Source organism: Lissotriton helveticus, chromosome 10, assembly GCF_964261635.1.
Source record: "Lissotriton helveticus chromosome 10, aLisHel1.1, whole genome shotgun sequence".
In the NCBI taxonomy this organism is placed as follows: Eukaryota; Metazoa; Chordata; class Amphibia; order Caudata; family Salamandridae; genus Lissotriton; species Lissotriton helveticus.
This window is the reverse complement of record NC_136071.1, coordinates 115,937,222-115,952,248: the sequence shown is the minus strand read 5'-3', so window position 1 is coordinate 115,952,248 and position 15,027 is coordinate 115,937,222. Positions and strand designations below refer to the sequence as shown.

Below are 15,027 nucleotides of genomic sequence, written 5' to 3'. Positions count from 1 at the left end.
GTCTTGCTCGGTGACTTCTGCGACCTCCTCTTCTTCCTCCTCGACCGCCTCCAGCACTGGTGGCTTGGTCTTGAGAGGGATCGTGAAGGCCTTCATCCTTGCGTCGAAATCTTTTTTCCGCTGCATGAAGTTCTCCATTTCTGCCTCGAGGCGCCTTCTTTTCTTTTCCATCTCGGCCGCGTGTTCCGCGTCGGATGGTTCCGCCGGTCTCTTCGACGGATGGCTCGTCGCCGTGCCTCTCGGAGTCGAATTTTTCGACGTCGAACCGGATATCGGGTCTCTGGTCGTCGTCGACAGTTTCGGGTCTTTCTCCCTCGTCGATCGATCCTTTTCGGGGACGATTTTCGACGTCTTCTGCTGATCAGCAGCTCTCGGCGCCGGGGACTCCTTCTCTGAGGATCCGCTGGGCCTGGGAGTAGTCGCGGACGCCGCCTTTTTTGGCGTCGGCGCTTTCGGGGTCTTGCCCTCGATTTTTCGAGACTCAGAGTCTCTCGGGTTCTTGGGGGCCGAAGAGTCTCCTACCTTGTCAGAAGTCTTCGTGTAATCGGTCTCTACGACCGTGTAGCAGTCGTCTTCGGCGGCAGCGTTGTCTTCTTCCTCGGAGGACATCCCCAGCTCGTAGAGCGACGGGGTCGGGGCCTTCCCCTGCAGGGTGGCGTGTGCTACCCTCTGCCTCTCTCTCACACGAAGGGTCTTCGGGGTGAAGGCGGAACAGGCGTTGCAGTCTCCGCTTTCGTGGTCCACCGGTAGGCAAAGGTTGCATACCGGGTGCTGGTCTTTCTGCGCGTACTTGTGGTGGCAGTTCCGGCAGAACTTGAACGGCGTGTTGTCCATCCTCGAGCGTCCAGGGCCTCTCTGGTCGCGTGTTCGTCGACGGTCGTCGAAGATCTGGATGGAAAACGCCTTATCTTTGCTTGTCTTTCGTCGGTGAAGTCCCCTGGAGTCTTCAGATGACTTCTCCTCGTCTTTTCTGTATTTTCTTTCTTCTTTCTCCAAAAATGTCTGGAGCCCAAACGGGAACGATCCAGACCCGACCGCGGAAAAAAAGAATCTGAAGATGGCGCCCAAGAGTGGGAGCTTCCGCAGGAAGCATGCCGACGTCACCGGAAATACACCCAAAGGGGGTGTGACGCCGACGCCCACCTGGGCAAAGAAAAAAAAAAAAAAAAAACAAAGAAAAGACTACGAATCCGGACCCAACCACAAGACCGCGGAATAATGCACAGCATAGTGAATCCAGAAAGATTCACGCTGCAAAAATATCTAATTTATGCTGGGGCAGTGAACGGCAGTTAATCAGAAGGAATAAATATTCTTTCGAACTCACTTTCTGTTGATGGGATTTAAAAACAGTCCCCTGTGGGGTATCGGGATAGGGCTGGTAATTAGTCAGGGTAAGGCTACACTTCGGGCATGTTTGTGCACCAGCCACTTGCCGTGTAGACAATATGGCGTCTAAGCTAGACAAACATGGGGAGCGGCTGGATATGGCTGAGACCAGAATAACGGCTGTGGAGGACGAAGCGCATACTAGCACCTCCAAATGCACGGGGTTTGAGAAAATTCTAGATGTCATACGATCCAAGGCGGAGGATTTGGAAGCTAGATCAAGACGCAACAACGTGCGCATCGCGGGAGTGCCCGAATCGACCAACATCGGCAAAATGGAGCTCTATGTAGAGGAGCTCTGCATGACACTATTTGGCAAAGAAGCTCTGTCACAAATCTTCATCGTGGAAAGAGCACACCGCACTTTGGCACCCCCACCTCCACCTGGTACGCCACCGAGACCCATCGTGGCACGCATTTTAAATTACAGAGATCGAGATGCGATACTACGACTGGCACGTGAGCGCAAGGACCTCGTGTTCCAAAATAATCGCCTGGAGTTCTACCCGGATCATACAATGGCAGTGCAACAGGCACGCAAAGAATTCAACGCAGCCAAGGCCAAGCTACGCGATCTGAAGATAGACTACGCTATGCTGTATCCTGCACGTCTAAAGGTAACATGGGAGGGCAAATCAACAGTTCTATCAACGCCTAAGGCAGCGAACGACTACATCAAAACCATTGTGAACACGCGACGAACCAGAGACAGACAGGAGCAGGATAGAGAGGTGGAATGAACGGACCTCCAGGTATTTCATGTGCGACAGGGGCAGATACTTGAATACTCACTTGACATCTAGGACAAATGACCTCACAGAACGGATTGGCCTGTGCTAGATGCTACGGAATATGTGGTGAGTCTTTCATATGGGATACCTTAGAATGATATGCTATTCCTACGGTCAGACATTTGAACACCGGTAGAGACAGTATCGATATGATCCGTATCACTACCCTTCTGTGCTGCTCTGAAACTATGCAGGATCTTACGTGAACTTAGAGGGATGGTAATGACATATCCAGACACACGACTACTGATTTGATATTATAGCAGGGGGATATGCATACCGCCAGAACAGTATACTTACGTGTCAGCCTAGCTCTCTCCCACACTACCCCTTTGGAATGGTACATTTGAAAAGACTGTATCCGGATACCTATGAACACTCCACTCAGACGGGGTTAGCAATAGTGGGGGTTTGCTGGTTTGCGTTGCAACTCAGGTACAAACTCTTTCAGACATCGGAGGATACAACTGAGCTCAGAAGAGATATTAATCTTTCACGTGTTACCTAGGTCCCTGCAAACACGACCCACATATCATTTACAAGACTAATATCAGGGCCTAGTTACTAAATGCATGCACATGGAAATTGCCCTTCACTATTCCCACACAATACAACGCTATGTGACTTAATGCAGAGCTAGAAGACCACAATTCCGAGGTAATCTGTAATACCTGCCATCTGACTTCTGAGACGGGTTATGCGATCGGCCTACCTGAGAGACACTTTTGGGCATCTGAATACTAAGCCTAGCTTTGGGGCTATTCATTGTCATTACTCACGTAGGAAGACTCGGACCTATCCCTATGTATAAAGACTGGTCACAGTATGATGTACTGAAATATGTATGCACGGTTGTCTTAGTATAAACGCTACACAGGAGACCACTGAAGATCCTGGGAACCCTGGGCTATCAGATGTCTATACTTAACTTGGCCCGTCCACATCCGATGTTTCGGATGGAGATGTGTAGCCCTGGTGGAACCCCCCTAAGGGAAATCCCGCGAAATGCTTTTGAACTTAGATAGTTTTGTTTGGGTATGGCATCAGCAGGTTTGGGCTGCTGTTGTGGGTGGGAAGGGGAATGTTGTGGGCATTATTTTTAATTCGGAATCAGTCTACTTAAGATGCACTGCCTGTACCTTCTTGACGTGTACCTATGATCACTTTGCAAATGTCTACGTCAGTCATTATGATTATAGCTGGTGGTTGGCTCTCCGTATGGACCATCCAATTACTGTCAATTTTCACTGTAAGATGTGATGACTTCTAACACACTGACTTCACGCTCGTTACACTTCCTTACATGGAATATTAGGGGTTACACAAATCCGAAAAAAATGCGTCAGATATTTGCATGTCTAGATAGATGGCACATAGACATTGTACTATTTCAAGAGACACATGAAGCTCCACATTCGACCACTCAGGTGGGCAGGCGTTGGGCAGAATCTACGCACCACTCACGCTAGTCTTCATACTCTAGAGGGGTTTCAATACTGGTTAAAAAAGGAACGAACTTCAAGATAGATACGACGCACCTAGACAGATATGGGAGATATGTAATCCTCAAGGGTAAATTACGGGGACACCCACTAACATTGGTGAACACATACGGCCCAAACACGGATGCTCCTGACTTCTACCATGAGCTATGGCAGCTATTGCACTCAGCGGACACACGCACGATACTATGGGGTGGAGATCTTAACCTAGCTTTGAAGGATGATCTTGACAGGTCAGGAGACACACTAGAGCATCATACGCAGGCTTGCACTAAATTACTAGATATGATGCTAGAACTACGCATTTCGGACATCTGGAGGGCCCGACACCCAGACACTAAAGAGGCGACACACACATCAACGGCGCATGGCAGCTGGTCACGCATAGACTACTGGTTGGGCACTGACGATGTACTTCTGTGGACGAGGGAGGTCAAACATATGCCCAAAACATTGTCGGACCACAACCCCATTAAACTATCACTCGACTTTCCTGCCTATGTACCACCCCCATATAGTTGGAAATTTAATGCCACGGCACTGACGACCAAGTTTATGCAGATACCATAGATAGAGCGATTAGAGATTATTTCCAACTAAACGAAAGTTCCACTGACTATGCGGGCCTCCTATGGGAGGCTTTCAAAGCAACCATACGCGGCATTTGTATCAGCACCACAGCGGGGATACTAAAGGACATACGAGCGCAACTAGCCAGATGCGAAACTAAACTCAGCAAACTAGAGCGTCAATATGAAGTATCACCTCTCCCAGCAACACTTGCAGAAATACGTACTACCTTAACGGAACACCAGTCTTTTGCGGAGGATGAGGTTAAGTACCTGAGTAAGAGACCTATAGCCCGTGTCTACGGAGAAAGTGGGCGACCCGGGCGAGTCCTAGCGAACAAAATATGCACGGGACGACTGCCCAATACTGTCACACAGATTAGGGGGGCAGATGATCAACTTCACACAGATGCTGATGCCATCCTCAAATGCTTTGCCGCAAACTTTGAGGAACTATACCAATCACGACCAGTAGCGTCGCAATCAGACACACTTCAATATCTAGATGACATCGCCATTGCCTGGTTGTCTGACTCCCAGAGGCAATATCTCTCGTTACCAATCACAGTTGAGGAGGTGTCTGAAGTGATCCAGTCCCTGCCTAATGGCAAGAGCCCAGGCCCGGACGGATTCACTTGTGAATTTTATAAGGCTTACAAAGACCTCCTGGCACCTCGCTTAGTTGCTATGTTCGGAGCTGCACATGAAGCTCAGCTACTACCGGCAACGCTCAGAGAGGCGATGATAGTGGCACTTATCAAACCTGGCAAGAACCCGGAAAACTGCGATTCTTACCGGCCCCTCTCCCTACTCAACGTAGATTCTAAGATTCTAGCTAAAATACTTGCCGTGAGACTGCAGCCAATTATGCAAAATTTGGTTCTCCCAGATCAGTCGGGATTCATACCGTCACGTAATACCACGCACAACACACGTACATTATTTGCGGTCTCACATTACTTAGGGCCGAAGATGCAAGCGGTGGCAGTAATGCTGGATGCCGCCAAAGCATTCGATTCTATAGAGTGGTCTTATCTAATAACAATACTACACAGAATGGGTTTTCCAATGATCTACATCCACTGGATCCAATTACTATACACTTCGCCCAATGCTAGAGTTAAAATCAATGGCTACGTTTCGGAAGCCTTCCGCATAGGAAGAGGTACCAGACAGGGCTGCCCGCTATCACCACTCCTATTTGCTTTGGCTCTGGAACCTCTGGCCTGCGTAGTGAGACAGAAGGGCCATCATATTGCTCTGCAATTCCCAAACAGGCCTTTGCACATCTCGCTATATGCGGATGATATGCTGCTTTATGTTCGCGATTCCTCGAGGAATTTAGACCCCCTACTACGCATATATATCAAATTTGGAGGCTTCTCAGGGCTGCAAATAAACTGGGAAAAGTCCTCAATTATCCCACTCACAGACACAACGACACCGCACACAGTAGAATACCCACTGGAATGGCAAACAGACCCCATAAGATATTTGGGTGTCTGGTTTCATAGAGACCCTGAAGTTGTCATCAGAACCAATTACGGCAGAGTAATTGATGCCCTTGAGGACAAAACTAACCGGTGGATTCAACTCCCATTATCACTAGCCGACCGCATAGCAATAGTGAAGATGGTGGTGCTCCCCAAACTTCTTTATCTCTTCAACAATATACCCATTCCACCACCAAGAGAGGTATTCAGGCGCATAACTACTTTAGTATTGAGGCTCATTTGGGCGGGTAAACAAGCTCGCGTAAACCTGATCACGCTGACGTTACCGACTGCTAAGGGAGGGTGGGGTGTACCAGATTTTTTCCTATACTACCTCTGTGCACAGGCCCAATATGCAGCCTTTTGGTTTCATGGAACCCCGTACATGTCCCATATTGCAGTTGAGGAGGGGGATGCAGCTCATATCCCGCTTGATGCCATTATCACACATGAAAGACCACCACTTCATGACAGAGACATCAATACTATACGTGGAGAAGTGTGGCTCACTGGTTAGAGGAGGCAGACCTGGAAGCAGAGGTCAGCCCGGGACCAGGGTTCAATTCCCGGCGGGGTCTTGAGTCCTAAAATGTCCATGGACTCGACAATTCTTGCTCCGGTGCTTACTCGATTCACGGGTTCACACTCTGCGACTCTGGGCAATAGCTTGCTTAATCTCCACAACGGCCCCTCGCGGTGGGATGCCTGGCTTTCACCTTGCGGATGCCCTGCCGGGGTTATCTCACAGGGGATTACCAGGATGGGTTCCCTAAGCAAGCGCTTAGAAACCGCTTGGTGATTTGCGCTATATAAATTCCTGTACATTTACATTTACATTTACTATAGATACTACTAATGCAGCGTGGAAGAAGATAGGACAGTTAGCTCACAAACTACCACTTTATGCTCCGGCTCTCCCCTTACATGATCATCCGGAACTGTCGGTAACACTGGAACCGGTGGGTATGGGGCTATTGACACAGGTGGGTTTGGTCACCATGGGGGATGTATTTAAAGATGGTACTTTCCTTACAGAAGCTGACCTGGCATACATACACAATCCGTCCCTGTTATTCCAATTCACGATTCATAGATTAAAATTGGCACTTCGGCATCTATATCCGACTTTCCCTGAGGTACCGCCCACGCTGGACACACTACAATTGCTCATAACATCCCCGAACACGTCCCATTTAGTATCCCGTCTCTATGCAGCCGCCCAAACAGAAATAGGACATACAGCTGCTAATGCGAGGGCACGGTGGGACCTGATATTGGAGGACCACCTCTCTGACAAAGAATGGGAAACCACATGCTCGCTCACTTCATTATTGATGGGAATGGGAATTTGCGCATAATCCACTTTAAATACTTGCATCAAGCATATTACACCCCAGCTTCTTTACACAGGTACGGACTTCGAGAAGATGCAAGTTGCACACGTTGTCACTCTCAGGAAGGTAATTTCATACATCTGGCCTGGTACTGCGAGAAAATACATGCCTACTGGGTGGAAGTCACTAACATACTATCCACGATGGTGGGAGTACACCTGGAGGGTACGATTCGCCTTTGTCTTCTGGGACTGTTGGGCAAGATGAAGCCGGTGCCACGCAGGTTTTGCGCCGTAGCCCTACTCCTGGCTAAACGTAGAGTATCCATGTGCTGGGGTAGTAAACAGACGCCGACTGTCAAGCAGTGGCTCAGAGATATGGCTTATTGTCGTGACACATTGCATACATATGAAGAGCTGTTGCCTGCTAGATCAAGGCCAAAGGATTACTGGGTGTTTTTAACGGCATATTTGACTGAACGAACGGATGAGTGAACACTATCGAGAAATGTGTGGGGCTGCAACTGCTGCTCATGTGATACTTAGGTAGAGGAATGGGCGTTTTTCGATAGCTTAACACAACACTGTTAGGAGGAGACGGAGTGCGGTAGTGGACTGATTCAAGTTGGTTCAGATTCCTGTTTTCCAGTAAATAAAAAATCAAGACCACAATAACTGTTGACGCGGCCGGCCCAGAAGGGTTGTAGGCGACTTGCTGTGTGACACCTTCTGCTGCATTTTCTAATGATACGCCAATGTTTGTTTCTATCGCTGCCGGCCTATCCTGTCAGGTTGTAGGCACGGAGCTGTGTGAAGATATCATGTGTGAACAATAAAGGTCTTGAATGTAAAAAAAAATAAATAAAAAAAAATAATGTTTATTTTGAATCAGACGGCCCACATAAAATATAGTTTAGACATGTAAAACCTGGATTGTGGTCGTTCTTTTAAGTTTCGTAAATAATTTCCTATTGATATTATGATACCTTTACTTTTAAAGGCCCTATTCAAAAATAATTTTTTGCCAGAGGGGCAGAGTGGACATAGAGCTCCCAATGCTTATAACTTTTAGATTTTACTTTGTGTAGACGGCTATTCCTGTCAACAAACTGTGCTCACAAATTAAAGTCAGCCCATACATAATGGCATTGTCTATCTCCAAAATACTAAAATAATTCAGTGTGCATGCTCTCTTGCACAAAGCACCCCATCTCTGTAATTGGAAACAGGATGCAGTCAATTTCCAATCACATGGCCTCAGTTCCGAATAATACAAATCACTGACATTGACCGACAGCTGACAACAGATTCTGCAACCATGTCAAACTGCAACTACTGCTTAGCATCCAGTCATATGATCTAACAGCCCTTTTGAAACTAGGTAAGAGGAGAACAGATCAATTAACAGAAGCAGAGGATGTAGCAAGCATTAAGCCGCTGCGATACAGTGGAGAAATGCATGCACAAGTTTTTTAAAGATTTCATTCAATTTATACTTTGTAGTTAGGTGTATATAATAACAAAGTATTTAGTTCCTTAGACACGCGTCAATATGGTATGTTAGAGTCTTTTTCACTAACTGGAGTGAACAAAATTAACATAATTGTGTAAAAACACAAACATATATATTATCATTATATTTCATATGGGGGGAACATTTTAAACAGAAGAAAAAACATGCATGCACACTTACGTGCTGCTGCGGTTTTGCCATAAAGGTGGAACTCTAAAGTTGGTCGCCACTGTTTTTCATTTGCACGTATTTCTTAGATTAAATGTTATAAATCTAGCCTGTAGAGTTCAGTTTGCATTATATTAGTTGAACAACCTACACAGGCAATCTAGGCTGTGCTTAATGTGACCTGGAGTGTGCGCCTCAAACTTCAAGCATGTTGCAGAGATAGAAGCTATGTCTAACTCAATATTGCTCACTAAAGTAGCTGTACAACCCTGCTGAAAGGTGTAATTCATCAGCTATGTGGAAGTATCACTCAAACTTTATAAAAGCAGTCACCGAAGAACCACACAGAAAGCCGAATAATTTATATTAAATATTCATGTGAATTTTTACTCCATTTCTACTCAACATTGCGAAGGGTCTATTGGAGAAAAAAACAACGGTGACCAAGGGTCAGAAGGCTGCTGAAAAACAGGCTTGTTTGGCATGTCTTATCTGAACAGCGCTGATCACCTTGATAAAACAAACGATAAAGCAAAAACAGCTGAGAAAACACACAGGCCATGCTTCCCAGGCCGTGAAATAGCAGAATACACACGCAGAGCGCTCACCTGACCGGCTCAGAAATGCTTTGTCACAGGCGCCTCGTCCTTGAAAACTACAGTTCAGCTGTGGGCAGGTAACGGATTGACCGCGCGCAAAACTTATTTAATAATATTTGTAATGTCCCCAAATAAATTATCACCGCCGACGGGCCCGGGATTCCCGAGGAAACGCTATGCCCGCCTCCCTGCTCGGGGCCGCGCTGCCATTGGCGGACCCCTGAGGCAGGAAGCCAGGCAACGGGAGAGAAGACGTGGCCCGGGCCAGAAGAGAGAAGGAAGTCCCGCCTGCTGCTGGGCTATGATTGGCTGCCCGCCAGGATGGAGCAAAGAGGCCGAGTCCTCCCGCGGCCCGGGGCTCCCGGGACCGACCTTGAGTCCCGGTCCCGAGATGGGGGACCGGGTGAACAGAGGCGCTGTCGGGCGGGGCTCCCAGGGATCGGGAGAGCCCCGCTACCGCCGCCCCAGAGAAGAGAAATCCTGCGTAGCCGGTGAGTGGGGTGGCGGCGGCAGGGGGTCTTTGTATGTGTGCGTGCGTGTGTGTAGGTGCGCTGGTGTGTGTGTAGGTGCGGCGACGGGGGTATGTGTGTGTGTGTGTGTGGCTGTGTATGCGTGTGGCTGTGATGTGCGCATGCGTGAGTGTGGGTGCGCGTGCACGCAGTGAAATCCAGGACAAGAGAAGCGCGTGGCACCCTCTTGTCCCTCCTTCCCCAGAGACGGGCAACATGAAGTCTCCAGCTGGACGCATCCTTCGGATGCAGTACCAGCGAGACCTAAAAAGGGCTGCAATGTGCGTGATTCTGAGCAGGCACGGCGCTTCGGGCTCCAAAATACCAAAGAAATAAATGTACCTAGAATAGCCTTTCCTTGCTGAAAAAAAGGGCTGCAATGTGCGTGATTCCGAGCAGGCACAGCGCTTCGGGCTCCGAAATACCAAAGAAATAAATGTACCTGGAATAGCCTTTTATTGCTGAAAAAAAGGAGTGCAATATGCGTGATTCCGAGCAAGCACGGCGCTTCGGGCTCCGAAATACCAAATATGCTACACCAGCAAACCCTCACAACAAAGCAACAAGCATTAACAAAGTACCTTACCTCCCATCTTCTTCCTTCTGAGCCCGTAAAACCGAAAGTGCGCCATACGCGCGGACGCGCGACCCGTACGCGTGCACATCTCCTGTCCGTACACATCTCCTGTCCCCCTTCGGAAGAAAAATCAACAATAGATCTCGCAGCGCATGCGCTGCATCGCTAGGCGAGACCTAAAAACGGCCTATGGACTTGGTGACAGCTGATGGGCAGGATGTCCGAAGCGCCAGTATCTTCACCTTTCTCAGCAACTCACCGAAGATGTTGGATGTAACATCAACAAATTGCTGAAGCATTTTTCGGTGAGCCAACACTTCTCCCTTTTGTACTGTAGAGGTTTATTCAATCAGACGATAAGGAAATCTTCACACGAGGTGGTGTTGTGGTCGGGGCTGAGGCTACAAACATTGCTCGTATCTGCCTGCAGGTACTTCATGTGGTATTGGGGGGGCACTTTTGGAAGAAGGTCTAATCCATTAACCTTGTGGCGCTATGAATTCTATGGATGAAAGCTGTTAATGTGAAGGGGCAGGTGGCCACGGGGACGGCACAAAGGCCCAGCATTTATGAGGCTGTATTGGCAGTTTCGTTCTCTGAATAGTGTATACAAGAGAAGAAAAGCAGGCGACAAAATGTTTCACCTAGTGTGGGAGTAGAAGATTCATCATGCGGACGTGAAGAAATGTAAAGAACACACCTTTTTTCAAAGAGAAACAGCTTACAAATGTCTGAACACTAGATTGCAGGAGTATGTAGCACATTTACATCTACAGCGACACATGCCACAAACATATATACACAAACACACATACATATATGAATTCAACGCGGTTTAAGTCAGAGTGCCCATATTGCAATTATACGTCTTTTACACACACAGATTAAGATATATGTACATATATATATATATATATATATATATATATATACATACATATACGTACACACACAACATAGCACAGGAAATACATTTCAGTAAAACTTCTCGCCTCATTTACTCAACTTGTAGCTGGAATAAACATTGCATTCATGTTATGGCATATATTGACCTCTGCATTTAAATGCACATGCTCAAATGAAGTTGGATCTTACCATCATCTGATCGCAGAATTTATCATTGAATGAGTTGGGAAACAGCCGGGTGACAGAAGTCAGGCGGTTTACCACATTCAGTGTCAGGCTCCGATAATCTCCCAGCATCATCAGCAGTGGTCTCATATGTGTGTGGATTTGATCAACTTCTATGGTAGCACCTTCCAAGAACTGAAAAAATGTATAATTATTTTCAATATTACAGCTTCTAGGTAAGCAGGTGCTTTTGTTAATCACACCAGATCAATTTCTCACAAAACTCAAAATAAGCACATTACCTACCTTTTGGTAACACTTTTTCTGGTGGATATTGAATCTAACCACAGATTCCTCACCTTAGAACATCCCCGAGAAGCCAAAAAGGATCGGGACAAATGTGTGGCAGTGCTCCAGTACACCACTAGGTATAGTAGCTGGCTTCAATATTGCTCCATAGTGGAAGTGAATGAGCAAACTCACAAATACGTCCGTTTCTTGTTTTTTCTGGTTCCACGCTCTCAGATGCACAGAGTGAACAAGCATTGGGAACAGTGTGTCTTCAGCATGGGTTCCTTATCACAACTGTCAGCAGAATCCTGTGTGACCCATTTATGTACACTGCCTGGTCTCTCAGGCTTGAGAGGCAGGAGTGTCGGAGTAATGGTTGGGGAGGGTGCTGAATTGGACATAGACAAATTGCAGCAGAAAATAGAAGCAAAATACTACTGTTAGGGTCTTGAAGAGGACATAGGCTGGGAGATAGGGCTGCAGAATGGGATATCACCAAAAGGGAGTAAGAGAACCAGAAGGACTGAACAAGGAAGCACCATTCACCGACAAACTGTGCTGGTGCTTGTCAAAGTATCAATTCAATTTTAAATGGCAAAGCCATCGACTGCATTAAAGGTATCTGTAGGGGAGTAGGGTCTGCTTCCTATGGTCACCCCCACTTTTTGCTTTTGCTTTACTGGTTTTCTACTTAGATGTGGCTGTGGGCCTGCTAATCAGACCCACAGCCCAGATCCACTCTCTATAAACTCTAGGTACATCCACAATTGGGAATTGGTTCACCTTGTCAGCCCCTGTAGAAGTGTACCCTAGGTACTCAGGGCATAGGTGTAACCAAGGCCTACCAGGGGCTGCAGCATGTATTATGCCACCCCTGGCTGGCCACTCAAACTGACACAACTGGCTGATCACTCAGCTGGGGCAAAGTTGTGTAATCACCCCTTGCTTAGGTATAGTATTCCTATATCTACCCTTATATATAGACACACAGTAATCCATAAGTCACTCCTATGGCAGGCCTTAACAATCCTGGAGGCAGAGTGCTTGGTTATGTGTGAGATGGTGCTCTAGCATGAGCGGAGCCTGTCTGCAGCTTGCGGAACCATGTCCTTATAGCTGTTCTATGATATCGCCATACCATATACTCTTAAGTGCATTATAATACTCGCGGTTGAATGCTAACTTTGGTTTGGCTTTATCTAAACATGTCGTGTAAGGTGTCATACGCTTTGGAATACTACCCCCTCGCCAATTCTGGTGACGGGGGTAGCATTCCACCCTTCTAGAGGGAGAAGACATGTTGTTGCTGACTATCCCGGTTAAAGTTAACCAGAGCCCCAGTGACACTAAATGGACGCTGCTGCCACAGACACAAGTCTGACCTCCTGCTGCTGGGAGTCCTTCCAGTCACGGAGGTTTGGACAATAGGTTTCCTGCCTGGAGAGGTGCGAGCACCACCCCAGACAGGACTTTGTGTATTGGGACAGGGAGGGCTGAATAGAATGAGACACTGCCTGGGGCACACTAGGTGCTCCATGCATGCCCCAGTTCAAACCGGTTGCGGGGGCACTCCAGCCCCAGCTCTGGCGCGAAACTGGACAAAGGAAAGAGGGTGAAACCACTCCCCTTCCTGGTCCCACCCATAGGAGGGACCTAGAAAGTAATCCAGCCCCTTTTAGTTGTATAAAGGTAGGAGCTGAACCCCAGGACTTTAGATTTTGATCCTGAACTGAAACTTGAAATGAAACTCTGGACCTTCGACATTCTGCTGAAGCTGAAGACTGAAGAATCTCCCTTGTGGTCAAGGAGTGACCACCCTGGGCAACCAGGCACCATCCAGCAAATCTACGGCTTGCTTTGTCGACGCTCCCGCCGGGACCAGAGCACAGTGCCTGACAAGACCCAGACTTCCAGACCTCTCTGACCCTCTCTTCACGTCTGCAGCATAGCTGAGATCCGTGGAGGCGACGAGACACGTGGGACCGGACATCTTGAAAAGTCCAAGACTTGCTAACTGGTCAGCTCCTGAGGTATCCTCGAAGCTGTGCACTGGGGATTGAGAAGCCCCGACTCCGAGTTCCACCTGCACCGAAGATCAGCCCTCCACACTCCACGAGTTCTGTGTGGGGCCCTTCTCCTTGTGTTCTGCTCGACGCGTTGTCCGGTTGCTGGCCCGTTGGCTAGTAGCCTCTGTGACGACAACCCTTTTGAACCAACTCGCTGGTCTGGTTGCTCCCTGCAAAAATGAGGCACCTCAGACCTTGATGGTCTGCACCAGAATCCTTCTTTGAATCCTGCGTGGGTTGCCTTTGCCAAGGCTTGTTGACTCCAATCCGGCAGTCGACCCCTCCATCTGCGAGAACCTTCGTGGGACAGCTCCTCTCCAGCATCTGGTCGTCCTCGACGCCTCCTGGTCCGCGTGGCTGTAGAGACAAGCTTCCCGACAGCACCAGATTGCTACTCGACGTCGTCTGGTTCCTTCCTGGTTCCACCCGGTCACTGGCTAGTGACCCAGACTCTATCCCCTCTGCTTTCAGGTCTTCTTCATCCTCGATCCACCCTTGGATCCACCCGGACATCTTCCTCCTGGTCGCCTACAGCATCTTTCTTCGCAGGCTCCATAGACTTAAACGGCGAAACACGACACATCTTCACACCTATGCACCCGCTTCCTGTGGTTGAGGTAACGCGAGTACTTTGGTGTTCCCAAGGGTATTGACTGTCCAAGTGTTTAGGTTTTTAGTTGTTTCCTTCTAGCTAGACCGGAAGTGTCCTAAATCCTTCTTTTTCTAAACACTAAGTTCCCATTGACTTAATATTGACTCTCGCGTGTGTGTAAAGAGCCTGGGGGCCTCCTACTCCTAACCTAAGGGTCAGAGAGTGTAGCCCCAGCGATTCTCTAGGCCCTAGGCCTTTCCTTTTCTCGTGACGTGGTACTTATACCACTTTCTTAGTATATGGTTTGCTTCGCCCCTAGGGCCTAACTGTAAATTGTGCAACTTAACGCATTCTGACTAAGTAACTTGTTATGTGCTTTGGCCTCTGATCTCATAAAGAGTTCAGAGGAGTGTGTTAGTAAATAAATACATATATATTTTATATATATCCTGTGTGGTGTCCTTTCATTTGGTATTCAAGGGGTTACATATGGTAAAACAGCTGGCTTTACACGCCCTCAAGAGTCTTTTAGCCTAAGACTGTTCTGTCCACGCTACCACTAGG

The 15,027-nt window shown here is 47.8% G+C and overlaps 1 protein-coding gene across 1 annotated transcript in view; it reads right to left on the bottom strand.

Annotated features, from left to right (window-relative positions):
- TRRAP (transformation/transcription domain associated protein) overlaps nt 1-15,027 on the bottom strand; it is an 885,394-nt gene that overhangs the window by 578,271 nt on the left and 292,096 nt on the right. The window contains exon 30 of the mRNA XM_078664902.1: nt 11,539-11,709. Within this exon, the coding sequence (XP_078521028.1) occupies nt 11,539-11,709 (171 nt within the window). The remainder of the gene's footprint in view (nt 1-11,538; nt 11,710-15,027) is intronic.